We start from the raw sequence: 26,989 nt of genomic DNA, 5'->3' as shown, positions 1-26,989 counted from the left end.
CATCCGATATCTTTTTTCAACGATTAAAAATGAAGCAAATGAAGTCATGCGGATATAAAAAATAGACAACTAAAATTACAGCCAAAAGGGAATTTTGATTTCGCAAATATTATATTATTATAATACTTCAATTAAAATTATATCAAATAAAAACAAATCTCTTGTTTGGCTACTCTTAAAATAATATTTAGAAAATTAATAATTTTTAAACGTTAGGCAACTTTATTCAGACCCATTAATCGCTTAAATACAGAACACAGCATTACTTTCCCACCGTTCCATTCTGACCTTTATGAAACAAAAAACTCGAATGATTATATTTCAAATAGATTTCGTACTCAATGTTTTAAATAATGCATTTTGTGTATATTTATATTGTGTTAACGGCTTTACAGAACAATGTATTTGTGTTTGGGTTTAAATATGACTTGGATACCAAATTCGTCCATTTGATTTGAATTTTTTGGAGAACAAGGTGCGTGTTATTTGGAATTTCCGACCTTATGATTTTTACAAATTTTTATAACTCAAATTGCACAAATTTTTTGTGATCAATTATCTTCAGTCTCACACAGATTTTCTTTATTTTATAGTTAGTTTGTTATACACATATATTTATTCTTAACCGGCTTTGTTTATGTATTAAAAATATAAGCTTTTTAAAATATCTGTATGGGTGATTTTTGTTGGTTGTTATTTTTCGTACACAATTACTTGATAAATTCATCATTAACTTTACAATTTTATTTAAATACCTAACAAAATAATCTTTTATAGCTTTATATGGACAACATGAGTATGTTGTAAATTAATTAATACTATTATTACTAACTTATTTATAGCGTAATTAATTATGTATATATTTTGCATATATATATATATTTTTTTTATAAATTGATAGATATATATAACAATTTTTTAATGGTACAATGCTAACCTTTAACTGCTTCAAAGCTTCGCGTTGCTCTTCAATTTGTTAACTAAAATATGTTTGAAATAGTCAAATTTTATAACAGAATAAAAGTCAATGTGAACTAAACAAACCTTGACACACATTGATTGATAGTGTTATTACTCATGCTCATTGTTTATTGCCAATATGTATTTAAGATATTACTAAGCATTAGAAAAATTATAAACAATTTAGTTTGCAATGGATTATTTCATTGCATATAGTATATACATATTACAATATTACACACCGGTCAATTCGAAATGCTCTTTTGTTTTCTGTTGATTTCTTTTTTTAGCAATTCATCACTATTTAAATATATTCTTAAATTAGTTATTTTGTTTAAGAGACGACTTAAAGAATAGAGTGCTTTGGTAGAGCATGTCAACCCGAACTGCCTGCGAGTCTCCCTGCCAACTATTTATAATTGATTATAATTTTAGATGGTATTAACTTTGCCACCAGGCACACTCCACTTCCTCTCGCTGTTTATAGTCTTCCTCTTCTTCATTGTAGTATGAAGCATAGAGTAAATGCTAGGCATCCCCTACCATCGCAGCGCCGTGCTGCTGATACTTAGCTGAGCAAATGACACCTGGTGGCAGCGACTCTTGCTGTTCGCGTAGCTGACGACGCCGCTTCTTGCTCCAAAGCTCATGACAATCCTGCCATGTAGGCAATTGTGGTGTTGGCATTCTGTTAAGTTACAAATTGAAATAATTTCATTCTGTGCTCAATATATCACAAATTACTCACTCATCAGGATTGATGTTTTTCAACCAAGGTGATCGGAGTGCATCTTCCGCAGTAATGCGCTTGTCCGGATCTAGGTCAAGCATTTTATCAAGCAGATCAAGCGCAGATGTTGGCATAAACTCGAAATCTTCACGCAAGCGTCGACGGTGCGTCTTCTTTTGTTTAAGCGTGTGAAAGAGTGGCAGCTTAATTACATTCGGCCAAACAGCGGGAATCGGTGAACCACATATTTTGGATATTGTCTCTAGTTGAGCCATTTCTGCATTTGCCTGAAATAGCGGGCGCTTCAGGAACAGTTCGCCCAATATGCAGCCACATGACCACACGTCTATTGACGGTCCATAACGTTCCTCGCCAAGCAGCAGCTCCGGCGGACGATACCAGAGTGTTATTACTTTGTTCGTATACGGACGTTCACGGTCCTCGGCATTGTACAAACGGGCCAATCCAAAGTCTGCAAGCTTGACCTTACCCCTAAAACACGAATAATTATAATTTAAAATAGAGTGATGAAATAAGACCAATTTATGATCATACTTATTGTTCATTAAAATATTGGAACACTTGATGTCTCGATGCAGAAAATTCTTCTTGTGACAGTAATTGAGGCCATCCAATAGCTGTTTCATAATGCTTGCATTGTTCTCCTCATTAAAGTCAACCATGCCCGATTCTAGAAGGCCCATGAGATCATGATCCATATACTCAAATACCAGATAGAATGAACCCTTGTCCTTGCGAAACTCAACTGCGTCCTGTTTGTCCGTTACTATTTCATGGAGGTTCACAATATTGCGATGATTGAGTTGTCTTAATATTTTGATTTCGCGCACAGCCGTTATGGGAAAACCTTCTTTTTCGTGTTCCAATCGCACCTTTTTCAATGCTACCATATCATTGGTATGATGATCGCGTGCTTTGTACACCTGTAACGTAAATCAATATACGATAAAATGTAACTAGAATTCAAGAAATGTTGGCTTTCGATATTACCTGTCCATATGTACCCTCGCCAATCTGTGCAATCACTTCGAACACATCCACACATCGTTCGCCCCAATCCCTGACATTGTTTCGCGAGTCGCGCCGATTAAGTATCACTGGTCGTCGCCGGGTGGCAGCATGTGATGTATTTGCATTCGCACTCGCATTTAAGTTGTTGCTGTTGCCACTGGGTGTATCAAAGTCTTCAGGACTGTCGATGACATCATCGTCGCCACTTAACTCCTCGCTGCCCGGTATGACTGGCGGCATTGGCAGGTTCAAAAGGCTTTTATTGACATTAGCATTAAGGTTGGTGTTTAGATTTTTGTCGTCTGGGGAAAACTTCTTTGTTGATTTCGGCGTCGCTTGCTTGCTTGCTACATCTGGTGGAGATGGCGTTGGCGCGTTCTCTAAATCGGCTACAGTCATGCCAGGTGGCATGGGTAAGGCCGTAAGACTCTTCGGTTTTTGATTGGCATTCATTTTGAAGGTCAGCGAGGCTATTGCTGTAGAGGCATCTGTTACATCTCCGGTACCAACAGTCGAATTCAGCTTTAATGCCTCCGTATCTTTGTTTGGCATTGGAATGTTGTTCAGGTCCAAATCAGGCTTAGCACCACCACCACCACCGCTGCCAGCAATCCCGTTTGGCGTTGCACCAGCGGAGGCTTGAGCTGCCATGTACGATGCTGATCGGTTCTCCGCAACGTTGGGCGTATTGCCATCTACCGAGGAACTGTTTTCGTTGATAGTCAAAGCACCGTTGCTGTTGCTATTCTCTTCGTTTCGTTCGATGATCTCTTTAAGAGCCTTTTCCCGCTTATGCCGATCTTTAACCAGCTCAGCAAACAAGCTAGTCTCGCTTATCTTTTTGATATATTTCTCGCGCTTGTACTTAAGATCACGCGAAGCTGGCGAACGAGAGCAAGAGCCTGAGCTACGACTGCTGCCCGAGCTAGGCGAGCGTTTGCGACTACTGTTACGATGATGCTGATGACCCCGAGGCGATCGTCGATGGTGATGTGAAGTCGAGGCCGAGGCGCCCGCTGGTGACGGTGGCGATGACTCGTAATAACGGGAGCTTTGTCGTGGAGAACGCGAGGAGTACCGATCACTGGAGATGCCCATGCCACTGCCTGAGCCTCGCTTGGAAGACGTCCTCGTTGGCATTGGTGGCGAAGGCGAATGAGGTGCGCCATATTTGCTGTGATTATGTCGACTACTGCTTCGTTGACGATACATGCTACTGTTACCTGATCCGATGCCTCCTCCGCCAGGTGAGAGTCGACTACGTGACAAGCGATGAACACTAGGACTCCTGGTCATAATACTTTATTAGTATATGCTGCATCATATTGCGTACGCAATTGCCTACCTGGACACCCTCCGTGAATATCGATCTCTGCTGTATCGTTCATATTTAACAGCATGGTGCCTGCCGTGCTCATATGGGACCATAGACGAAGACATAGATGCATCTCGTCCATCGCTATACTTTCGTCGCTTGTGCGGTGGCGTGCTCGGTTGATGGTGATAGCGATCCAGCTCTGTAAAGCAATTGAGTTAGTAGTCTCTCCGGTTAAAAGTAAACTAAATTTAATAAATTACCCTTCCTTTCACCTATTCGCTTACCTGGTGAGATGCGTTTCAACTTTCTCGCATCAAGACTGCTGCCCTGTCCACCAACTGATCCACCTGAATAACGAGAGGTATACGCATTGCTCGATCTATGATCATCTTTTAAAGGACTCTGTACATAACGAGAGCTGCGCGAGTCACGTGAGCTGCTTCCGCCACCAACCCCAGCGCCACCAACAGTGACTGGATGTGAGTGACTCAGCAACTGTGGTGGAGTGCGCGGAGAAGTGGCATAACGCTGGCTGCTACTGCTGCCACCAACTCCACCTCCGGAACGTAACTGTGGGGATCGATGTCGACTGTTTGTGGTTTTGTTCGTTACCGTCACCTGCAGGCTGCTACCTAAGGGAGTGTTTGGAGCAGCGGTTACTTCGCCATAATAGGCGTTATTACTGCTATTGGGACGTCGGGCAGGCGGAGTGCCCACTGATATGGGACTGCTTTGACTGTCTTTGTGAGGCGTGTACGAAGGCACAGAGGCGCTAACTGTACGCTCAGCACTTTTGGCTCGATTCGGGGCCGTTGGTGGCGTGTAGCGGTTATGCCTGTCCAGCAACGTATTGAGATTGCTGTCCGATAGGGAGTCTATGCTTGAGTATGACTTCGCTCGCTTCTTTTTTCGCTTCTTGGACTTCTTTTTTGATTTGTGCTTATGCTTATCTTTCTTCAGTTTTTTACGCTTCTGTCGTTTCATTTCAGCCTCCAGTTCATCCGTGTCTATCGTATCACTAGACATGTAGAGCTCCTGATCCCATTGTTCCTCTTTTGAGCTCTTGGCTGGCGTCAGACTGACTTCGCTGCGGTGATGATGATTCTGTTTCTCGGGGACAGAGCCGATGCTTACCCTACTGCCACTGCTGGCAACAACTGAAACTTGCCGTGATCTTGAGCCGACTGCAAGAATCGAGCCCATATCCTCACTCTCATCATTGCGTTTTTTTTTACAAAATAACAGATTGTAATTAAATTCACATTTTCTTATTAATTATTACCTGAAGTCATTGTTCTTGGTAATGCGTAAAACAGCATCACAATTTTGTTTTCTTATCTGATTTTCCGGTTTTCGATTGGAAGCGTTTAATATAGCTGCTCCTCGGCCAGCTAATGCAGCATCCGAGTCGATTTCTCCAGTTTCAGGATCCGAAAAATCCTCCGAGCTAACGTCGGAATATTCCACTAGCGCACTCGACGCCGCAGACGAGGAATGCATTTTCCACGCTTGCTTATATATATATAAATATATATATAAATAAGTTCCGATCTGTACTTATTCAAATTGCCAATTTTTTGTTTATTACACTTTATTCACTTGTTAAGTTGACCTCCGTCCTTCGCGACTTTGAGTACTTAGTGAGTTTTACAACAAAACTCGCAAACACAACCGATGTAGCTGACATTTGAGTTGACACTCTACGTGATCTTTGCCTTTCGAAGTTATATTAATAAATGTATGTACAATTATGTACATATGTGTGTATCAATGCGGCCGTCTGTCGGTTGGTCTGTTAATTTGTAATTTTCACTTTTTGCTTATATTTACATCGTTGCATATGTGAGAGCAGAAACGTCAGACCCTCTTTAAGTTCAATCCAATATTTATTATAACATCGAAAAACATTGAGCGCTTTCACAGGAGGTGCTCCAGACAATACTTTTATTATCGTCGATAACGTTTTAGTCGCTTAAAATGAACAAAAAAGAAATTTGTCACTTGCCATTTTTAAGGTTATATTTTATGTGTGACCAATCTAAGTGACAAGGAAAATACCATAATTGTATATTTGAAAAAAAAATTGCATATCAAATAGACATATAGACATTGCATGTGCATTTTATTTTGAAAATGCAAAAACAAGTATTAAATGTAAATAAACTAAAGGCCGATGTCTTCATATTATACGAATGGCTTTGACTCCAAATGTACAAATTAAGAAGCAACACAGCCAATTTGTACGAAATTGCTTCAATGGTGCCTGGCATAATACTTTTACATTTAACTAGAAAGTCTCAAATATCTAAATTATTAAAAAAAATACTATCTATATTAAACCGGTCACATTGCTAACATGAATGAGTTGTCATATCCATATATAATGCAAATATACATAAATCAGTCTCATTTATTAAGAACGCAGCATATATAGAAAATAAACCAGATTTTCTTTAATGTGCCAATTTACTTAGATAAAAACAATTTAGCTTGCGGCGACAATATAGCACTACTTACATGTGTATGTCAATACATTCACAATGTCCCATGTACACATATAGACATACATATACATATATATTTTTATGTATGTATGTGGGTCATTTTATTTGTTCTATAGACTTACCAATATTTTATTTTACTGTCCGCACTTCACTTTCTATTCGCTTTTTCTTTATATACTTGACAGTTATTTGTAATACACGCACTCACTTGTTGTGTTGCGTCTTACATTATTAAATAACACGTTTGCTTTCTTTTTAGATCATTAGAACACACATTACGTGCCTAAAAATATGCGTAGATATTGATTTACTTCGCGATATTTGTTATTAAACTGAAATTATTTATATTATGATAATAGTAATGATTTCGCAAGATTTATCTTCAAATTTTTCATAATGAAAATAAGCAAAATAGGCATTTTAGAATTCTCATCAAATCTGCATGCGACATTGACAGACCTCGGCCGATTATTGCAAGTACCAGGGCTGTAGAGTCGATAAAACTAATAAAGAGGCCAGTGGTAATTTTTAAATACTACATATACTGAATCGTCTAAAGTACTGATTATCTTTAATTCATCCAACACAGACTTCAGTCGTTTAAATATCCAACCGTCAAGTTTACAAATAGTATTGTTACGATAAATACAATTCCATCTCAAATTCTGCCAAATACCGAACATATTCTTTAGTAGCAAAGGCACAAATAACCAAAATTATAGTCAGCCAGCGAAGATGGTTATTACTAACACCAACTACATTGTAAGCCATTATTAATGAACAGAGATGATGCCCTGTAACCAACATATAGTGCAGTTTCCGTCCAAAATCGGTTGTATTACTACGCCACACCAATATGGGTAGCAGGAAGAACTTTGAGAAATTCGAGATGGCCACTACTTTCAAAATAATCAATGTGACAGATGCTAATCCGATTTTGACCAACTGTCGCATATTGAGAAGGGCAGTAATAAATAATAGCAGCAGCGTTATTAAAAGGTATTCTGTAAATGATAAATATATGTAAACACATCTCAGTAAATATCAAAATTCGTACATCTATCCTACCACCAATGTTTTGCAGTGTGCACATGTAAAAGCCCTTTTCATGTAGAGCAGTGTTAGATTCATCTCCCCGCTTCTGTCTGCATAAAGCAAACGACTCCAATAAGAGGACAACGAGTGAAATCTTCCAATACAGCTGCAAAAGTTATTTTATTTAAGTATTGACTATTTTATCTGCAATAGTATTGCTTTAAAATATCTACTTTACCTTAAAATTACCATTGCAAATCATGTGCCGAAATGCGGCGGAAACAAGCAGTAAAGCATCTATTAAGATGATGAATTCTTCGACTTCTATGTACTTATCAGTTATCTGATTACATTTATCCTAATAAATTTATATATACAATGTATGTTAGAGTAAATGTATTGTTAGTGGTTAAGTGGTGCAAAGCATACTTACACAGTGGGTCGGCTTAACAGTATTACTATATTTTTTAATCAATTCGCGTACCGGATTGCCACAGCTGACGCAAACATAGTTTTTCCTATTTTCACTAGTCATTTTAATTCAAATGTGCTTTGCTTATTAGATTTCGTAGCTCCATGTTAACAACACAAATTAGTACAATCAGCTGGTTCGGAGTTGACAATAGTCGTTAATATCGATAAATCCTCATTTGACAACGATATATTTATATTTTTCTAAATTGTAATTTAAACATGTATACAGACTGCAATAAAAATAAACTAAATAATTTTATTTTAATTGTCAGACATACTTTTGAAAAATTGTCAAGCCAGCCTAGCTATCGCAAAAAGAAAAATCGATTTAATTTATCAGATTCTGTCGATATTCCCCTTTTTTTTAGCCCCATCCTTAGTTAAAATTTTGTGAGCATCAATTTGCAACAAAAAACAAAAAAAAACGTAAGAAAATAAAGTGTTATTATTTAATCAACCTAGTAACAGTAACAATAATATCTAAAAGTCGAATATTGTACGCAAGGCTGCCAAAGTATAGTCGTACTTAATTCGAAATAGAACAGAAACTTTCATGTGCATTTTTATTCAGAAGTAGACACTTACGTACATATACAAATACGTATCTAAATATGTACATATACATTTATACATATCCATATTTATATCCAGAGAAAAAACGTTTAAATATGTTTGTGTATTGACTTATAAAATTCATTGAGCCTTGTCGATATACATATATGAGCATATGTATATATATATATATATATATATATATATATATATATATATATATATATATATATTAAAAATCAAGTTTTGTAAAACGTAAAAAGAGGAGTTATTGCGACATCTTAATTATGTTTGCTCTATATATACATACATATGTAGACACTTGAACACACATGTACGCATGTATATCGATAGGTCGAGTTTATCGAGGATATAATCAAATTTGTGAGTGTTTCAGGTCAGAACGTCTAGTTTGGTCAGATCATCTGTACAAACTTTTGCAAGTGCAAAATGAGTTCCGCCAGCGTCGCAGATGCTCCTGTTTTAAACAATTTGCCTGGACGAAGCCAAACGATATGCCGATATTATTTACGAGGCATTTGTCGATTCGGTGACCTTTGTCGCTTCTCTCATGATTTAACGCTAGGCCAACCCGAAGGTGAGCAGCGTGCCCGCAACACAAATTCAAGCACCGATGCCGAAGCGGATGTGGATGCTGATGCTGATGTATTCCCTAGCACCAGTCGACGCAATTGGGCAAATGCGCCGATCTTTGTACCCGGCCAGAAAAGCTTCATAGCCCAATGCATAAAGGACAATCATCTTGAAGACGAAGCTGCTGCTTCGGTTACTAGCAGTGCCGTTGTGCAAAGTGGAATCTCATATGCGGAGATTGTTGGTGGTCCTTCAACGAATAACATGGACATTGTCTTTAAGCATGGTGAGCCGAGCTCTTTGGAGGAGGTTTGTCCATACGAGAGCCCATGCCCCTATGGCGAGTATTGTCCCTATCGCATACATATGGAACTATGCGAGATGTGCGACCAATATTGCCTGCATCCCACGGACCAAGCTCAACGCAAGAAACATAAACGTGAATGTTTGCAGCAGCACGAACAGGCAATGGAATTATCATTTGCGATTGCCCAGTCAAAGGATAAAACCTGCGGCATCTGCTTCGATACTATAATGGAAAAGGCTGGTCGAGAGAAACGTTTTGGAATTCTGCCCAACTGTAATCATATCTTTTGTTTGGAGTGCATCCGTACATGGCGACAAGCTAAACAGTTTGAGCACAAAATTACGCGGTAGGATTTGCTGTTTGATCATAGTGAATGCTAGCGAATTATTTTTATTTAAAACATACTCATATTACACTCTAAATTTCAGAGCTTGCCCCGAATGTCGTGTCTGTTCTGACTTTGTTTGTCCTAGCGCTTATTGGGTTGAAACTAAAGAGGAAAAGGACAAGCTGCTTAATGATTATCGCGCGGCTCTCGGTGCCAAGGATTGCAAGTATTTCAAAAAAGGCGAAGGCAAATGTCCTTTTGGCAACAAGTGTTTCTATAAGCACGCTCTAGCCAACGGTGACATTGTGGACGTTGGTTTGCCAAAGCGAGCTCGAAAATTGCATAGCCAAAGTCAACTAATGGATTTACTCGATGTAAGTATAGCAAACTAATACTTACAGTTATACAATATATAATAGGCATCATAAGTATACATGTTTGCTTAGTTCTTTAATTTTGTTTATCGTTCCTGTTATACAATACAAATACATGCATATATTTGTTCCTAATTTCCGTTTCTCGTAGATTTATCTCTGGGAATATGTCGATCGGCGCGATTACCATTGGCTGGAACATCTTTCAAGTGATATTAGCGAAAGTTCTGATTTCTCGGATGAAGAATAAGAATAAGCTTTTCTCTCGTGAGGAACAATACATAATAATATAGCGGAGCAACTACAAGTAACATATGCATAACTAAAAGTTAGATAACAAGAGAAGCAAAAGTAACATAACCATATAATGCTGATATAGATATATATCTATATATATATATGTATATAAATATATATATGTATATATCTATATATAAAAATATTACTGCATGAAAAAATCGAATGTGTAATTAGAAGTAAGAGATCATTTAAGTACCAAATTTTTGTTTACATACGGAATAAATATATATATTTTTTTGCCCAACTTAATGCAACGAAATCAACAGAAAAAAAACGCAAAGAACAACAAAATTGTGAAAAGATGAAAAACAAAACCAAAATAAGCGGTTAAAACTAAATTCAAGCAATTAATATTGTAAATCACTATAAAAAAAAAAAAAAAAAAAAAACGCAGAAAAACAAAAAGAAAAATATTTTAAAAATAAAATAAATAGCAGGATACATAAAACAGTTAATTATTCAAAATAGGTGATATAATAATGTGTATACACAACTATGCCTTTCAGACTGAATTGTAAACATAAAAAATAAGCGAGTTTTTTATGATGTTTTCCACTTACTGTCCTTTAAAGATTACTTAAAAATAAGATAGATGCGCGCACACAGGAATATATTCAGATGCTCATGCACATAAAAACATGTATTTAAAAATATGGAAAACAAAATAGAAAAGAAATGAAAATGTAATATTGTTTTTGTCTACCGATTGTTTGTATTGTTACGAAAACTACTTATTACCTAATTAGATTTATTCTATTATATATAATTCGAATAATGCAGAAAACATTCTTTGTAATCTCAACATATTCTATATTCTATTTTTATTTATTCGATTATAATGATCTTTGCAAAAAGAAAAAACCCACATATATACTTAAGATATTTTATGTTATGTTATCAGCTGTTATATACATAAAACAAAAAACGAATTTCATAAAAAAAAAAAAAAAAAAAAACAAATTTAAATAAATTAACCACACAACAAATTATTATGTTGACATATTCCAAAGCTAAAATTAATAAAAAAAAATATTCTTTACTATTATTTATCATTCCGAATAACATTAGCTTCATACAAGAAGAACTCAATACAGTTTTTTTTTTTCAATTAAGTTAAACAGAGATTCAAATAAAAAAAAATATGGATATATACAAATCATTTATATATATATATATGTGACCTAACTCACCAGACACCATAAATTGGAAATTTGAGCGCTTAGCCTTATAAAGAAAAGTCGATGTATGTAGATCTGAATAAGCATATGTGTATTATTAAAAAAATTTGTAACAAATAACTGGCTCTAAAGTATTTGGCCTTAACTATTTAACTAATTGTTAAGTGAGAATATAAATTGATAAACTATAAAGTGAATGCAGCTTCAAACTTATGTCCAATTGTATTGGTGTGAAAGAGTAGATTGTAATCAAATAATATTGAATTATATTCAAAGACTAAACGTTATGGTTGCAGTAATTTGAATATTTAAGTCAACTAATTCTGTTGCATCAAAATGAATATATATGAACCTACTGTTATTTATATGGATGAGTTTAAAATATCAATTATTTAAACTCTCTCATCTGAACAATTAGGAAATTATCTCATCTGTTTAAAACAATGCGATTAAACATATTTACAATGAAGCTCGAAAGCTATGTAAACAACAATCAATATAAAAAATTCACAACAAACCAATACAAACAGTATACATACATTTATATTTAATAGTGAATGAAAATATCAATTATTATCCCAATATATCTAAACAGTGCCACTTTCTATTCAATAATCTTTATTTTAACCGTTATATTTTGACAGAAAATGTATATTAAGTATTTCTAACATGATTTGTAATATTGAGTTAATTAAAAATTAATAAATTGCTAAGCCGTCTCAAAGAGAACTTTAAACATTTTTTTTTTACTTTTGCCAATTAAAACATTAAGTCATATAAATTTAGTATAGTTTATAAAATGAGGCTTAGTATTTTCTTGTCTTTATGGTTGAGTATGGGCACTCTTGGAGGTATCGATTTTTACAAACCTCGTCCGTAAACTTGCTATCGATGTAGTATTATCATCTCTATCGAGCACTTATTACCAGCATCGTCTTCGAAGCAAAAAGAGAATTTTCACATCAAAAATGTTCCAAAATAGTGCTGCTAAACTTTTGGTGCCCGCCATTCGTGGAGCAATGCAAAGGCGCTGCCAATCCGTCGTCTCCGGACCACCAACAAATCATGTCTCCACAGCGGTGAGTAATTCTGAATTCTTCGATGGGTTACGTAAACCTATTCGAGAGTATTTTGGAGTCCTACAATTAATATAATATGCAAAAATTTTAATCAATTACAGGAGAAAGTAATTCTCGGTGGTGGTATGTGCGTCGCTTCCTTGTTCATTCCCGGTTGGGTGCTCTACCATATCCGTGACTACAAGGGTGGCAAGTAAATCCGGCACAGCAGGCACGATTTCATACTATTAATGTTGCTTATAAATGTAGATTGAAAAATATAATATAAAGCCTACTACAAAAAGCGTTAAACCGAATGTTGTTTTTATTGGCCAGCGAAAATATGCTGTAGAGTGGTGTGTGTAGAAATTGATATAACAAACAACAAATGTTCCCTGTGGTAATATATGCGTGTTATTTTATTAGAAGCATGAATATAATCTGCATAATATATTACGAGATATTAATTCACTTATGATTTCTTTTTAATGCAAATTTATAAATATATACTTGTAGCTTATTTCTTTTGCTCATCCTTGCCATCAGTTTTCTTGTCTTTATCCTTATTGAGAGAGCCAACAGCGTCACGCACTGCCTCCGATTGGGGATCGACTCCAGGGAGATTTTCAAGAACGCTTTGCAAGAATGCTGGGTCCCCAATCACTTCTGAATAGTCCTCATCGACATCCATGGGGGCAGCGGCATCTTCTGTTTTGGGACGTTTCGCTTGCTGGGTCACGGTATCATCAGCTGCATCTTGCATGGACATTTGCATGGCAAAAGCGATTTGCTCTTCCTCGGTCATGTTGGCGAAGTCAGGCAAATTATCCTCTGGTGTTTCAGTCGACAAAGCCAATGCACGTTGTAACATGGCTTCCTCAGAGTTCGAATTGGGAAGAGTTACGACTGGGCTTCTTTCTGCGCCACTGTCTCCGCTAGTTGCAATCGAGGGAGGTGCAGCCTCAGCACCCCCAGCGCTATCAGCACGGCGCTGCTCACTTTCTTGGCGTTGGCGCTGCTCCTCCATGGAGACGCGCAAGGCGAGAGCCAGTTCTGGATCCTCATTGGGATCGACACCAAATTCGAAAACGGCGCCTCCCAAACCAGCCGCACCCATACCATCCTCGCCTTGTATGATGGGCGATGACAATAAGGCATCAGACAGAGCCGATCCTCTCGGCACGCTAACTAAATGGGAACCAGTTCCATCTTTGCCGTTCAGAGCATTAATAAAAGCCGTCAATATTTCAATGTTGTTTCCATGATCCCCAAAGCTGACAATATCCACGTTTACTTTTTCCTTCTTTAGACGCTTGGCTTGCTTAACGAGCTCTCCTTCTTCATTGTTGATTGGCGAACCAACAAAAACAACGATGCGCATTTTATGATTTTTACCTTGGCGATGCTTCAACACCAAATGGGCAATGCGAATTCCAGTTAAAAGATTTATTTCACCCTTCGGCTGGATCAAATGCATCTTCGAGAATATCCGACCCACATCGCTGGTTAGTGTAGCCAGCACTTCAACGGTGCTGGAAATAAATAAAATGTTAGTATACTCAGAAAGACATATATATATATATATATATAAACTCCCTGCGCACTTTGAAAGAGTCATCAGACCAACATTATTCTCGGGGTTGGATCTCAGCTTGGTTAGACAGACGAGATTGATGCCGTCTTTCTGTACATTTAAACGGGTGGGAAAGTAGTCACCATTGCGTTGGTAATCACTGTTGTCGAAACTAGATGAAAAAGAAGTTAAATTGAAATCAGTGCAACCATTTCTTTATTTAAAAACACTTATTTACCATATCATAGTACTTTCCAAGACCATTTTGTATTTTTGCTTGTCACTTTTCCACTGAACTGTAATACCTAGATGACTGCACAGAGTTGTTTGGTTTCTTAAATAAATCGAATACTATCGATATTTGACAACTTATGGCACCTATGATATTTCATATATTTTTGTTAGCAAATAAAAAGAACATTAAATTTATTGTTTAATTCCCATTTCCAAATGCCAAAAAAGAAAATACTTTGAAAATATTTCTTATTCTAGTGTTTGAAATATGGGAACTTTTATTGATTCCCGATTTGATTGTCCGCACTGTTGTCTGTCATCTGGGGAACATTAACACTGTGGTCTTTATCTTTCAAATGAACCAAATTTATTAAACATACATTTGGTAGCCCTGGTAACATATGTTTTTGTCCCATGGCTGTCATGTGATATTCATAAGATTGAAAAAGTGCCTTCTTCGCGATCACTTATTAATAATTTTGTGTTTTCCGTTTAATTAATAAATCTGCTGAGCCCGGCAGAACTGCAGTATTAAAACTAAGTTAATAAAAGTGTACAAAAATGGTTGATGCTTACGTTCCTCCAGTTGTTATCACCGTCATTTGGGCGTTCATTGGTTTTATATGCCCCTTCTTCGCTCGTGGCCCTAACAGAGGGTAAGTTACAACATTAATATTTTAAATATATATTATTAGAAAATAATGTTATACGCTTATATTTCATTTCAGAGTGACACAATGCTGTATTATGCTAACTGCCGTTACCTGCTGGCTCTTGTAAGTTTATACTCACTGACCATGAGACTTCTTAGACACATATACATACATGTGAATATATTTGTGTGTGTATATGTATATATATGTATAAATATATTATGAATATATTTGCGTGTGTGTGTATATGTATATATATATTATGAATAATCCAATAATTCTTATCATCTTTTATGCAGTTGGTTGTGTTGTTATTTAACCCAAATGAATCCTCTTATTGGCCCCAAGCTATCGATGAACGAAATTATGATCATGGCACGTGAATGGGGCAACGAAATTAAAGACACCATGGATGTCGAGGCATAAAAATGCGCATCAAATGCCATTCCTTCAAAACCTATTTGTTATTATTTCTTTCCATTTATTTGTTTCCATCCTTCAATTGTGTTTACCAATGTGTCTTATTAAAAACTGTTTAAGTTTGCATTATATTATATACAAATAAATAATTTCCGAGTGTGTATGACGAAAGACTGTTTTTTAAGACATGATTTAGGATCGAGTCATTTCCTTTATTTTCAGACAATATAAAGAAATCGTGAAGACATTGTTTGCCTTCCTTCAATAATAACAAATAAACCATTTCGATAAACAGCGGAACAGAATTCGCAATTTAAGTTCAATAAAAGTTTATTTATTTAGTAACTACGCAAAACATAAATCACTGAATGGTTTAAAATATATAGTATTTATATATATAATAATAATAAGTATGTATATTGATGTATGAGTGTATATGATATTATTGAAATATTTATTTACACTTTAGCGCTAATCAAATTTACAATTTGCTTAAATAAAATTCAAAACTTCATTTTGAATTAAAAAAAGAAAACAAATGAGAGGAAACAGCATTGCATATATAAAGAATGGGAACTAGGGTAAAATCAAAAACAAAAGTAAAACAATAAGCGAAACAATGGCAAATCAACTCAAAACTGTGTGACTACATATTTACAGACAATCCCCCCCATGATTCGACAACTTTTCACTTAATAACTAACGCTGTATCCATATTTTCCAATAATCGAAATCCAGAAAGCCAGAATTCAGAGCAGTTGCCGAACAATTGGGCAGCAATTTTTTGTTTTTCTTTGTTTGACTTGTCATGAATACGAGGAACGGCAACGGCAACTCAAAAAATGGATTTACATATCTATGTTTGTGAAGAGCTTGCGGGTGTAGTAGTTGACGATGCTGTTGGCGGTGCCGCTGCTGCTGGCGCTGTCAAATTGGGTTGAACCGGTGCAGCAGCTGGTGAATAGTACGCGGTAGTTGCTGGAGCGTTTGTGCTTAGAGCTGGAGAGAAAAAAAACAACACTTAAATATATATTCTGATCCATTTTCTATTAATTTGCCGCTTACATTGGCGCAGTGCCTTTTGAAACTTTTCGTATTCCACATAGTGCTTTAGACGCAGCTCGTCCTCCTCAATCAGCTGTCGTTGCCGCAGCAGCAACAGTCGCTGATGCTGATTTGTGCCCAAACGTGTATTGCACAACTGATTCACCAATGAGTCTAGATTATGTTTGATGTCCTATAGGAAATAAAAGCAATGTAGTTAAGCTGATTCGATAACAAATGAATTAACTTACAGATTGAATATCGCTCGGCAACAGGTGAGGATGAGTGGCGGCTAATGACACGGGCTCTTCTGCAACTGCAATAAATATATAAGTTGTATTACAGGAGATACAGAAAATAAGCATTCATTAGTAAATTCACCTTCAGCAACAGCTGGGTTAAATAACGGCTGCAGCACATGCTGCATGGGTTGCGCTGTCTGCTGTGGCTGGCCTACCAGCGGCGCCTGTTGCAGCAGCTGACCTGAGGCAGACACTTGGAAATTTGGCTGCGGTTGCTGGTTGTAAATGGATGTAACAGTTTGTTGCGGCTGCTGTTGCAAATGCGACTGCATTTGCAATGTCTGCTGCTGTTGCTGTTGCTGCTGTAGCAGCTGATGCGAGGCAGACATTTGATTTGGCAAGCCACCCGGCATCCCCGCCAGCTGATGCTGTTGCATTGGCATTGTCATTACCAACGGCGGCAGCTGGTGCATTTGATTGGCTTGCGCCTGCATAAACTGCTGTGGTGCATGTGTCTGTTGCTGCTGTGGCTGTGATGTTGGCAACGTGAACTGCTGTGCAGCCTGCTGCTGTTGCTGTTGCAGTAGTATTGGTTGCTGTTGCTGTTGCTGCTGCTGCTGCTGAGCCAATAGCTGATTTGGCTGCTGTGCCTGCTGCTGAGGCTGTTGTTGTTGCTGCAGTTGCTGCAGTGGAATTTGTTGTTGCTGCTGCACAGCGTTCACCATTTGCGGCATTTGCTGATGACGCTGCGGCATATTTGAATACATGTGTTGCTGCTGCTGCTGCTGTTGTTGTTGCTGTTGCATTTGCACATTTGTTGGCTGAGCGGCAGCAGCAACTTGACCTCCTTGAGGCACCAACACGCCCACACCAACGCCTGCCGGTGCGTTCTGCTGTTGATATATTAACTGAATGCCATTTATGGCCATCGGAACGTTTTGAATGGGCGAACTAATAAGCTCAGTGGGTGTATTGACAGCGGTGCCATTTTGCACAGAGTTGCTGGCATTATAGTTGTGACCCTGGCCAGTAGCGAGGCCCGCGACCTGCAGATCAATCTTCAACTGATGCTGCAGAGCTTCCGTTGCCTCTGTCGAAGTCTTTTGCTCCTGCACGCGACTAACGCTAAAGCGAGATATCTTGCGTGCGTTCACACTAGCCACAGGCTCCTCTGCGGGCTTGGCCGCTGGCACAGCTGGAGCAGCATTAGACTGCAACATGTAAACACATTTAATAAATAAATACATAATTATATGAATTGATATCTACCTCCTCTGTGTTGTCTGCATTGCGTAAGGCAGCCAATTTTTTCTCTAGATCCGCTATAGAGCTCTGGTTGAGAGCTCCATTACTTGGATTTCTCGTATCGCTGTTCACGGTCAGTGTATTTGATAGCTTATCCAGACTCTCCTGTTTGGCCAACTTCTTATCACTGCCGGTCTCAGCGTTCGCTGTGCCCTCAGTGCCAGTCGCAGCAGCAACTTCATGGTTAACATTGAGGTTCGGTGCAGGCAGCTGCATATCAGAGCCCATGCTGTTGTCGATGGACGTGCGGCGCGAGTTGTACACGGACGAGCCACGAGCCGAATTCAGCGCTGCGGTGGGTGTATTCTGGCCAAACGAGGCCGCCGAACTGCCACCTCCCACGCTGTTTGATTTGTTGATCTACACATTCAAATATAAAAGCGAATCAAAATCAAATTAATGCTAAATGCCCAAAGCCAAGTACGAACAAGCGCAACAACACACAACGATCGGTTAAAGTTGACCAAAAACGAAAAGCGTTAGTACATAAATTAAACAAATCAAATCATAAAGAACAACAAATACAGCTACAAATATTACTTCAACCGATGGACATGTAGTACTATAACGTTATATATATGATAACAAAGCGAATACCCTTAACCAGTGCGGACTAAAAACTCCATATTTGAGATGGTCTCAAATGATTTCCTTTTCATAAATATATAATATTTTTAAATATAAATGCGAGGAAAAATATATGGGGGGAAAAAACTGAAGAAAATGAATGAAAGTAATTTTTTAATGTGAATATTTTCTTTAGCTATTTGCTGGATCCAAGGACTTTGTGTTTGAAAAACAAACTGAATATTCTTCTTATAACATTTAAATTAAATTTTATATACCCTCCATCAGCAAAGCATTTTAGTTTTGCCAAGCTATTTGATCGAAATTAGTTAAATTTGCGCTTATGCTAAGTTATATACAATTTTCAACAATGAGATTTACACAAATACAAATATTAATATTAAAGGAACAACAAAACGAAAAGCAATATTATAATGCAGAAAAAGAAACAACAAATACGCAAATCTACACAATACATATACAGTAAATGTTTTGTATTAGAATATATAAAAATTAAAAATTAAAAAGGAAGATAAGCCAAATGGAATAACGCAGTTCTACGATTAACGTGTAAGCACATAGCAAGAGTTTTACTACCAACCACTGTCTCGGACTGGGCGTGCTGCTGGGCGGAGGACAGCGCCTTCATCGAGGCGATGTTCGGCGAGGGTCTGTTGTTGATGGAGGCCACCACGGCGGAGGCGAAGGCATGCGCGTGTGTTATGTTCTCGAGTTCGATTTTCAGCTGCTCCAGCGTGTTGGCCGCACCTGGTGGCTGCACTGCACCCAGTTGGACGCCACTCTCTTTGGACTTGTCCGCATTGGCTGCATTCAGCTCGTTGGCCTGCTTGGCCGCCTTGCTGGGCGGCATCTCGAATGTGATGTTCACCTCGCTTAGGTCGTCCAGGCTGCGGGTGTGCTTCAAATCATCCACAATCTTCAACTGCCGATTCAATGGCAAATTCAAGCTTCTAGGCTTCGCCTCTTTCCTCGTTGACTCCAGCAGCATTTGGACGCGGCTTATGGCCAGGCTGCGTGCCTTCTGCTCAGATTGCGGCTTGTCCAGACTGCCATCCAGTGGCTGAAATGGCTCATTGCCTGTTGGCGTAATGGCGTTGTCCGGCATGTAGTCAATAGACAGCGATGTGTACTCCGAGGCGGTGCTGGTCTTGCGTGAGACGGAACCAGAGCCAATGGTCACATCATTGCTATTGTTGCCCGCATCGCGCGAAGCAGTCGAAGAGGAGGACATTGTCGACGTGGTTGTTGGCGGCGTGGCTGTATTTGCTGGCATTTCCACATTACTTTGGCCAGAAGCTTCACGTGGTCTCGTCTCACTAACTGCAGATTGTTCCGCATTTGATCCATCGGCAGCTCCACTGGGCGTAACATCCGCATTTTGGGTCGATGGCTCGAACATCTTTGTGATGTCGCTCGCGGTTTCATCCCGCTAAAATAATTGTTTCGTTGAATAATATATATACATATATTTAAATGCACTTAAGCCATTGACAGTAATTAAGCTAATCAGCTATTCAGCTAATTTCCTAGATGTATATCCAAGCAGAAGATTTGACTATTTTTAATCATATATTAATGCAAGTATTTTATACAGATATATTAACGGAAACGGAATAATTACTGGATTGTTACTATAGCTAAGAGAACATCTTTCTGCAAGGATATTAAACCTTCGACAAGCCGAAGTTTAGCATGAATTATTTATTTATAAATATAAGTAAATTCGTGTAAATTTCGCGTAAGCATTTCTAATTTGTATAAAACCAAAAAAGACATTTATAAAAAGGGGAGTAGGCAAATTTCGTCCTGATAAAAATACAATTGACCAAAGGGTTTCTTTAATTATACAATTAAATTTCCTATCGTAAATTGGATTTTCCATAAAATAAAAAATCATAAATACATGTTATTAATTTCGTACATAATTTCATAAGTATTGTTTTCAAGAATTTTTCGACATATTTTGTTGTTGCGTGCTTATTTTTTTTTTAATAATTATTAAAACAAAATAGTTTACTTAAATAACAGCATTAAACAATATTAAAGTACTCGAACATATTGTTTCAATTGTGATAAATCATAAGTCCTATTTTTAACTAAGTATATATGTACATAAGTATATATGAGTATACATATATCAGATTACATACATATATATTAATAAAAGCCCTTAACAGTGCACTTAACACTTACAGATCTATGTCTTTGATGTGTTCTAAATGTGGAACGCTGTCGAGTTAGAGACGCGTGACGGACCTGTTTTATTATAAGTAGTAGAGATTACAACATACAATCAACATGATGTTAAAAATGAATTTCGATTTCGGTTTTCATTCGAGAGTCCACTCGTATTTGAAATTAACAATCATTAACAGTTTTCGTTTATCTTGATTACGCGCTCTAAATTATGTTCATATACGAAGCCAAATCGAGAGGATAGTCGTTATTCCATTGTTGTTACGAACAACTAAGTGGTTGTAGCAGTAACTCTCCATTAAAATCAATATATTCCAAATAGAGACTCCGTGGCCGCACAGCTTCATATGGGGAACTTTTAAATTTGTTTTAGATCATATAAATCGAACACAAGACGAAACGCTTTTGTTTTCTCTTAATGTTTAAAGCAAAATCGGGACAGAAAATATATAGGTATATGTCTGGGATTAGTTGTCAGTTAAAGTACCTTCTCAATGTTGCGGCGATAAGTGGTTGGAATAGGAATTTGATTTGGATTCTGTTTAACCTGCTCCACAATATCGTTTATCATTTCCACGAATACGGTGCTCTGGCAATTCGAGAGTAAGTCTTGTGCTATCTGCAAATATATCGAATCACAAAGTACTTTAAAATGCAAGGCCCCGCAATCAGCTGAACAATTGCTTACCAGTTTGTTAGCAATCTCAACGGGATTGACATCGCCTATGTCAAATTTGAATGTTATAGTCTTCAATTTGTTCTCCATGTGGCAATTTATGACGCTGCCTTCGTCCACGCTGGTCACACTTAGCTTTGGTATTCGTTCGTTGCCACTGCGATTCGAACGACGCGGCTTTTGCACACGTGCTCCAGCAGCCGCCTGCTGCTGCTGCTTTTGTTGCTTATCGGCATCTGCAGCAGTTGCAGCCGCTTGCTGTGGCTCCGCATTTGCTGTTGCAGCATCAAAGTTTGTTGCTGCAGCAACCTGTGTTAGCTCCTGTGCTGCAGGTGCTGGTTGTTGGGTAATCGGTTTACTTGCCAGCTGCTGCTGTTGGGATTGTTGTTCAGGCTGTGGCTGTGGCTGTTGTTGTTGCTGCTGCTGTTGTTGCTGTGCTGGTGCTGGTTGATGTACTATTTGAGCTTGTGGCTGACTGTGCAACAGTTGTTGCAGTTGCTGTTCTAAGGGTATCTGCTGTTGCAATGGCTGCTGCTGTTGCTGCAATGGCTGCTGCTGTTGTTGCAATGGCTGCTGTTGCTGTTGCAATGGCTGTTGCTGCTGCTGCTGTTGCAATGGCTGCTGTTGCTGCTGTAATGCCTGCTGCTGCTGATTTTGTAGGAACTGCTGCTGCTGCTGTATTTGGGCAACTAGTTGTTGGGCTTGCTGTTGCTGAACATCAGCAACATTGACAATTGGTTGAACAATCTGCTGTTGCTGAGGCTGCTGCTGCTGGTGCTGTTGGGGATTTGTCTGTGGCTGATTAAATGAGGTCGGAAGAGGTTGTTGGTGCATCACTGGCGGCACTTGCATCTGTCCTTGCATTAGTATTGCCGTCGGCTGCTGCTGTTGCCCCATAATTTGAGCAGCACCAGCAACAACTGGTTGCATTGTCGAAATTGGAATTTGATGAGGTTGCGATAATGCATTTGGAAGGAACTGTTGTTGTTGCTGTACGAACTGTTGCTGTTGTTGCTGTTGCTGCTGCTGCTGATGCAGTTGCTGCAAGTGATGTTGCTGTATAATCTGTTGCTGTGCTGCTGTTGGCTGTTGAATGGGTTGTTGCTGCATAGGTGGCTGCTGTATAGGTTGTTGTTGCATAGGTTGCTGCTGAATGGGTTGTTGTTGCATTGGTTGTTGCTGAATTGGTTGTTGTTGCATAGGTTGCTGCTGAATGGGTTGTTGTTGCATAGGTTGCTGCTGAATGGGTTGTTGCTGTATGGGCTGTTGTTGAATGGCTTGTTGTTGAATAGGCTGTTGCTGGATGGGCTGTTGTTGTTGTATGGGCTGCTGCTGTTGAATTGGTTGAGTTGGAATGGGCTGCTGTGGCAATTGATGCTGTTGTGGCATCGCTTGCTGCATTTGTTGTTGCTGTGATGTTGGTAGTTGCGCCTGAATCGGTTGTGGTTGCATTTGCTGCTGCATTGGCTGTTGCTGAATTTGCTGCTGTTGTTGTTGCTGAGGATGTTGCATCGCATATGGCTGTTGCTGCTGTGGGATTTGCACTTGATGCATTGGAAGTGTTGCCTGTGCCTGTTGCTGCTGTTGATAGTATTGCTGTTGTTGCTGCTGTTGCACCAATTCAGTTGCTGGTACATTATTATGCATAAGTTGCTGCAGCTGCTGTTGTAATGGTATTTGCTGTACCTTTTGTTGCTCGGTCAGGTGTTGCTGTTGCTGCTGCTGCATAACAGCAGCAGGCTGTTGCTGTTGTTGTTGTGGGTGGGCCACTGCAACTGGTTGTACCTGCACTTGCTGTGGTAGCATTTGTGCTGGCGGTGCAGACTGTTGCGGAGCTTGCAATTGCACCACTGGCTGTTGAGCTGCTTGCTGTTGTTGTTGTTGCTGCTGCTGTTGATTGCCTGTCGGTGATATGACCTGACCATGCCCATTCGCAATGTCCTGCATGGCGTTGTTCGGATTCTGATATGAAGCCATCTGAGGGTTCTGTATGTAGTGAACTGTCGTTGAGTGTTGCTGCACCTGAGCGATGGCTGGAGATGCGATTACCTTCTGCTGCCCTGGCATTGACTGTGGCAACTGCTGCTGCGGCTGTTGCTGTATTTGATTTCCGCCATTTTGAATAGAAGTGGTCGATCTTGTGAGTAGATTCTGCGGATCGGTGCTGTTTGTGGAGGTGACCAAGCTAGTCTCTGAGTCGGTATTTAGCATTTCGAGTTTGAGTCGCTGATTCCATTTAACCCCATCCTCTTCGTCCTCAGACTCCTCATCCTCGTCGTCCTCCTCCTCGACGTTGGTTGGCAAGCTTTCGCGCAGCTTTTGCAATGCCAGCTTCTCCAGTCGCGACTTTTCGTTCTGTAGTTTGATTTGTGTTTGGCGCTGAGCACGCTCTTTAAGCAGCGAAACTACTTGCACTTTCAGGAGGCGAGCGACTGCACGCGAGTCGTCTTCCGATATGATGTTCTCCTTCATCATGTCCTGGGCAATTTGCTCGTACTCATCGTGCAGAATGTTATACTCAAACTGAATGGCTTCGTTCTCTTTGTGCCGAGAAGAACGCTTCTTTGGATCCATGAATCGCAGACGAAACTCAATGATGTTAATGCTAGGATCTGAGAGGAACTGTTCTGAGGCGGTGGGCTCCACACGTATGCCGATGTCCTCATCAAAGAACTCGGACTCCAGCAGCTCGTTGCATCTGGGCCGATCCTCCTTTTTCAGCTCAATGCAACGCTCTATGATGTCACGCACATTGGGATCTTCGACTTTCGAGAGTGCGGCTGGTTTGATACCGGATATCACCTTCTTGTATATCTGGGCGGGGCCTTTGCATTCGCTGTACGGATATTCGGATATGGCCATTTCCAACATGCACATGCCAAAGGCGTAGACATCAACCGATTCATCATAGTGCTCCTCGTACATCTCGGGTGCCATAAATTCAGGTGTACCAATCACAGATTTAGCATGGGACCGATTCTTTAAAGTTGCCAGTCCCAAGTCACCGATTTTCACACTACCAGTGGTGCCAGTTATAAAAATATTATCACATTTCAAATCACGATGAATTATAGGAAATTGACGAGTATGCAGGAAGTTGAGACCTTTTAGGATCTGACGACACCATGACTTCAATACCTTTGGGTGTATTTTTTTGAATCGTTTTAAATACCTTCAAACAAATTCAATCAATAATGTTGTATAGCTTAAGTGATTCATCAGCCCACTTACGACTTTAAAGTACCAGATAACATTAACTCGGTGACTAGTACTATGTTTTTCTTCCGTCCAACTGGAAATTCCCAATATGTATAAAATCGCACAATGTTTGGATGCTGCAATTTCTTTAACATATCCGCTTCTTCCCGGAATCTAGTGCGTTCACTCTTCTTCACTTGTTTATCCTAAAATAAAAGAGGCGTTACTATGGGCGTAAACATATTGATTTATCACAATATCATTGATGAAATTACCAACAATTCGCACCAGGCAACCGGCACTCCGGTTAGAGTGTCCAGGCCGCGATAGACAGTTTTAAAGGAACCACGACCGACTTCTTTATCGTATTTGAAGAAGCGTCCACATGGCGACATCGCAACAGGATCATCGTCCTCATCACTCTTGCGCTCCCTTGTCAGAGATGTGACTGATGAGGTAGCCGATGCGGCGTGTGCTGACGATGGTTGTTGGGAAACCGATGTTTCTGCACCAGAAATGGTGGTGTCTCCAGAAATGCCCTCTCCTTGTTCCGACTGCTTGGACGAGTCCTCAACCTTTGCTTCATCGTGCAACAACTCGCTATCGCGCTTTTCCTCAACATGGAAGCCTACGCGCTTCCCACCGGCTGTCTGTTTATTGGCAGGTTTCGATGGCACTTCAACTTGAGTCTTTTCGGTTTTCACGCTGCGAGACGCCTCGGTAATAATGTTGTCAATAATGCCAGCCACTTGATGACTACTCGAATCTGTGGTATTTGAGCGGGTAGGCGTACGGAATTGCTCCTCCAAATGCTCCGCCTCCCGTGACAACATCTCAATGTTGTCATCGTAATCACGAGGGAATTCCGTTTCCAGCTCCTCAAACTGCAACGGATTCGCATTTCTGTTGGATTGCTCCACATTTTTACGCACAAAACGTATTGTCTGCACAAAGTTGTCCGCTCCCTTGCCCGTTTTATTTCCTTTGCCGTGAGGCGACTTGAAAGGGAGTGGGCCAGTCATCGATTGCGGGCCACTGCCCGTCAGCTGATGTTTCAGCCCCGGCTCTATGCCCGTGTCAGATGACGATTTACGGCCTTCCATCTTTTTCGGCTTGGCATCAGCAGCGGGGGACGGGGACACAACAGCCTTGGCTGGCATGTCTTTGTCTTTGCTGTTATCCGCGGACACTACAGAGGCCTCTTGACAACTTGGGCTATTGGCTGCATCTGATGGCTGGGCTTCACCATCCATTGTTTCCTCATTATGTTTCGCAACGGTAGTATCCTTTGCCTCTAGGCCAACTCCTACAACGCTAACTGTCACGGACTCCTCACCCTTATCAGAGTTAATAACGGTTGCCTCGTCAACGTTGATTTGTCCCCTCGAACTATTGTTGCTACCAACTGATCTTCCAGTTAGAGTGCTTCCTGAGAACTGTCGCAGTAACCGACTCCAAACGTTAATTTTACTATGTGATGCAGGCGAGGCGGTTTTCGGTTCCAATGCTGCTGGTGCTACTGTTTGATGTAACTGAAGCTGAGTGCTAATATTGGCGTTGCTGTTGCTGTTGGTGCTAATGCTGGTGCTACTAGTGTGTACAGGAGCCGATTCCTGTTTTCGACGATATCTGCTTCTCTGTGCAGTGCCCCTTAATCTAGAAGTCGGACTGACGATTCTCCTTGGGGAGGCAGTTTTATTAGAAGCACACTGTCCCGGTTTTTGGATTTTAGCTTCTTGCACAGTTTGTTCCTCACCAGAAATATCTGAGTTATTTCTGCAAAGTAAAAAAAACTCAATGAATATGTATAAATTTGCAAAAATTTTAGTCTAACCGTACGCTATTTAACTATTAATAATCAACTATGCACTTGATTAGAATGGCAATATTTGGAGCCTACCTTTGAGGTTGCGTGGTACTGGAAGTAGTACCATCTTCGCTGATGGTGCTTTCCTTCCGAATACTGTTTGTGGGTACGACCTCTCTATGTCGTACAAAGTCGCAAAGGGTTTGTCCAATTTTGCAATATTTTCAACAACCTATGGTCACATGGAATCTGCAGAAGAAAACACAAAACTTTTATGTACATTGAATTGTATTGGAGAAAATAGATTGA

At 39.4% G+C, this 26,989-nt stretch overlaps 7 protein-coding genes across 12 annotated transcripts; 3 read left to right on the top strand and 4 right to left on the bottom strand.

Moving 5' to 3' along the window:
- Positions 1-1,059: 1,059 nt before the first annotated feature.
- Cdk12 (Cyclin-dependent kinase 12) lies at positions 1,060-5,290 on the bottom strand. The gene is made up of 6 exons (XM_030388203.2): positions 4,325-5,290; positions 4,068-4,239; positions 2,702-4,010; positions 2,246-2,634; positions 1,709-2,182; positions 1,060-1,648 (listed from the first exon to the last, which is right to left on the bottom strand). The coding sequence occupies exons 1-6, from the start codon at positions 5,241-5,243 to the stop codon at positions 1,489-1,491; spliced, it is 3,423 nt and encodes a 1,140-aa protein (XP_030244063.2). The 5' UTR covers positions 5,244-5,290; the 3' UTR covers positions 1,060-1,488.
- Positions 5,291-7,066: 1,776 nt separating this feature from the next.
- On the bottom strand, positions 7,067-8,255 carry Arv1 (ACAT-related protein required for viability 1). Its single transcript, XM_030388212.2, has 4 exons — positions 8,013-8,255; positions 7,818-7,937; positions 7,613-7,745; positions 7,067-7,548 (listed from the first exon to the last, which is right to left on the bottom strand). Exons 1-4 carry the CDS (start codon positions 8,112-8,114, stop codon positions 7,181-7,183), a joined length of 723 nt encoding a protein of 240 aa, XP_030244072.1. The 5' UTR covers positions 8,115-8,255; the 3' UTR covers positions 7,067-7,180.
- A 110-nt stretch (positions 8,256-8,365) lies between these two features.
- Mkrn1 (Makorin 1) lies at positions 8,366-11,314 on the top strand. Of its 3 annotated transcripts, none has more exons than XM_089259556.1 (4): positions 8,366-8,479; positions 9,003-9,852; positions 9,935-10,208; positions 10,360-11,314. In XM_089259556.1, the coding sequence occupies exons 2-4, from the start codon at positions 9,056-9,058 to the stop codon at positions 10,456-10,458; spliced, it is 1,170 nt and encodes a 389-aa protein (XP_089115682.1). In that variant the 5' UTR covers positions 8,366-8,479; positions 9,003-9,055; the 3' UTR covers positions 10,459-11,314. The 3 variants fall into 3 exon arrangements, with proteins under 3 accessions (XP_089115682.1, XP_089115685.1, XP_089115684.1); XM_089259559.1 differs by lacking the exon at positions 8,366-8,479 and adding an exon at positions 8,608-8,626; XM_089259558.1 differs by lacking the exon at positions 8,366-8,479 and adding an exon at positions 8,825-8,947.
- A 1,259-nt stretch (positions 11,315-12,573) lies between these two features.
- Positions 12,574-13,056, top strand: COX8 (Cytochrome c oxidase subunit 8). Its single transcript, XM_030388195.2, has 2 exons — positions 12,574-12,765; positions 12,867-13,056. The coding sequence occupies exons 1-2, from the start codon at positions 12,655-12,657 to the stop codon at positions 12,960-12,962; spliced, it is 207 nt and encodes a 68-aa protein (XP_030244055.1). The 5' UTR covers positions 12,574-12,654; the 3' UTR covers positions 12,963-13,056.
- A 91-nt stretch (positions 13,057-13,147) lies between these two features.
- On the bottom strand, positions 13,148-14,766 carry Rpn10 (regulatory particle non-ATPase 10). Its single transcript, XM_030388201.2, has 3 exons — positions 14,556-14,766; positions 14,349-14,489; positions 13,148-14,276 (listed from the first exon to the last, which is right to left on the bottom strand). Exons 1-3 carry the CDS (start codon positions 14,579-14,581, stop codon positions 13,262-13,264), a joined length of 1,182 nt encoding a protein of 393 aa, XP_030244061.1. The 5' UTR covers positions 14,582-14,766; the 3' UTR covers positions 13,148-13,261.
- A 150-nt stretch (positions 14,767-14,916) lies between these two features.
- On the top strand, positions 14,917-15,795 carry VhaM9.7-b (Vacuolar H[+] ATPase M9.7 subunit b). The gene is made up of 3 exons (XM_018110922.3): positions 14,917-15,207; positions 15,280-15,327; positions 15,504-15,795. The coding sequence occupies exons 1-3, from the start codon at positions 15,113-15,115 to the stop codon at positions 15,628-15,630; spliced, it is 270 nt and encodes an 89-aa protein (XP_017966411.1). The 5' UTR covers positions 14,917-15,112; the 3' UTR covers positions 15,631-15,795.
- A 254-nt stretch (positions 15,796-16,049) lies between these two features.
- Positions 16,050-26,649, bottom strand: Wnk (Wnk kinase). Of its 4 annotated transcripts, XM_089259553.1 has the most exons (12): positions 25,149-26,649; positions 24,907-25,079; positions 22,968-24,847; positions 21,688-22,922; positions 21,487-21,618; positions 20,997-21,059; positions 19,384-20,232; positions 18,180-18,575; positions 17,050-18,121; positions 16,920-16,984; positions 16,690-16,861; positions 16,050-16,623 (listed from the first exon to the last, which is right to left on the bottom strand). In XM_089259553.1, the coding sequence occupies exons 1-12, from the start codon at positions 26,124-26,126 to the stop codon at positions 16,481-16,483; spliced, it is 7,158 nt and encodes a 2,385-aa protein (XP_089115679.1). In that variant the 5' UTR covers positions 26,127-26,649; the 3' UTR covers positions 16,050-16,480. The 4 variants fall into 4 exon arrangements, with proteins under 4 accessions (XP_089115679.1, XP_030244062.2, XP_089115680.1 ...); XM_030388202.2 differs by having other exon boundaries at positions 21,688-24,847; XM_089259554.1 differs by lacking the exon at positions 20,997-21,059 and having other exon boundaries at positions 21,688-24,847.
- Between the last annotated feature and the right edge of the window lie 340 nt (positions 26,650-26,989).

This window comes from Drosophila navojoa, chromosome 4 (assembly GCF_054131105.1).
Source record: "Drosophila navojoa isolate 15081-1374.11 chromosome 4, UAZ_NAV_1.0, whole genome shotgun sequence".
NCBI classification, from domain to species: Eukaryota; Metazoa; Arthropoda; class Insecta; order Diptera; family Drosophilidae; genus Drosophila; species Drosophila navojoa.
This window is presented reverse-complemented; position numbering and strand designations above follow the sequence as displayed.

What these genes read in the sequence shown, in the direction of transcription:
- Cdk12 (XM_030388203.2), bottom strand. Translation starts at nt 5,243, where the DNA reads ATGGGCTCGATTCTTGCAGTCGGCTCAAGATCACGGCAAGTTTCAGTT. An exon ending in GCGAGGGTACATATGGACAG is followed by an intron (nt 2,635 to 2,701) that starts GTAATATCGAAA and finishes TTTACGTTACAG; the next exon opens with GTGTACAAAGCACGCGATCA. An exon ending in AAAAACATCAATCCTGATGA is followed by an intron (nt 1,649 to 1,708) that starts GTGAGTAATTTG and finishes GTAACTTAACAG; the next exon opens with AATGCCAACACCACAATTGC.
- VhaM9.7-b (XM_018110922.3), top strand. Translation starts at nt 15,113, where the DNA reads ATGGTTGATGCTTACGTTCCTCCAGTTGTTATCACCGTCATTTGGGCG. An exon ending in GCTCGTGGCCCTAACAGAGG is followed by an intron (nt 15,208 to 15,279) that starts GTAAGTTACAAC and finishes ATTTCATTTCAG; the next exon opens with AGTGACACAATGCTGTATTA. An exon ending in GCCGTTACCTGCTGGCTCTT is followed by an intron (nt 15,328 to 15,503) that starts GTAAGTTTATAC and finishes TCTTTTATGCAG; the next exon opens with TTGGTTGTGTTGTTATTTAA.
- COX8 (XM_030388195.2), top strand. Translation starts at nt 12,655, where the DNA reads ATGTTCCAAAATAGTGCTGCTAAACTTTTGGTGCCCGCCATTCGTGGA. An exon ending in CAAATCATGTCTCCACAGCG is followed by an intron (nt 12,766 to 12,866) that starts GTGAGTAATTCT and finishes AATCAATTACAG; the next exon opens with GAGAAAGTAATTCTCGGTGG.
- Mkrn1 (XM_089259556.1), top strand. Translation starts at nt 9,056, where the DNA reads ATGAGTTCCGCCAGCGTCGCAGATGCTCCTGTTTTAAACAATTTGCCT. An exon ending in TTTGAGCACAAAATTACGCG is followed by an intron (nt 9,853 to 9,934) that starts GTAGGATTTGCT and finishes TCTAAATTTCAG; the next exon opens with AGCTTGCCCCGAATGTCGTG. An exon ending in AACTAATGGATTTACTCGAT is followed by an intron (nt 10,209 to 10,359) that starts GTAAGTATAGCA and finishes CGTTTCTCGTAG; the next exon opens with ATTTATCTCTGGGAATATGT.
- Rpn10 (XM_030388201.2), bottom strand. Translation starts at nt 14,581, where the DNA reads ATGGTCTTGGAAAGTACTATGATATG. An exon ending in TTGGAAAGTACTATGATATG is followed by an intron (nt 14,490 to 14,555) that starts GTAAATAAGTGT and finishes TTTTTCATCTAG; the next exon opens with TTTCGACAACAGTGATTACC. An exon ending in GGTCTGATGACTCTTTCAAA is followed by an intron (nt 14,277 to 14,348) that starts GTGCGCAGGGAG and finishes ATTTATTTCCAG; the next exon opens with CACCGTTGAAGTGCTGGCTA.
- Arv1 (XM_030388212.2), bottom strand. Translation starts at nt 8,114, where the DNA reads ATGACTAGTGAAAATAGGAAAAACTATGTTTGCGTCAGCTGTGGCAAT. An exon ending in CTGTTAAGCCGACCCACTGT is followed by an intron (nt 7,938 to 8,012) that starts GTAAGTATGCTT and finishes TAAATTTATTAG; the next exon opens with GATAAATGTAATCAGATAAC. An exon ending in CACACTGCAAAACATTGGTG is followed by an intron (nt 7,549 to 7,612) that starts GTAGGATAGATG and finishes TATCATTTACAG; the next exon opens with AATACCTTTTAATAACGCTG.
- Wnk (XM_030388202.2), bottom strand. Translation starts at nt 26,126, where the DNA reads ATGGATGGTGAAGCCCAGCCATCAGATGCAGCCAATAGCCCAAGTTGT. An exon ending in TTGAGATTGCTAACAAACTG is followed by an intron (nt 21,619 to 21,687) that starts GTAAGCAATTGT and finishes ATATATTTGCAG; the next exon opens with ATAGCACAAGACTTACTCTC. An exon ending in ACGCCCAGTCCGAGACAGTG is followed by an intron (nt 18,576 to 19,383) that starts GTTGGTAGTAAA and finishes TTGAATGTGTAG; the next exon opens with ATCAACAAATCAAACAGCGT.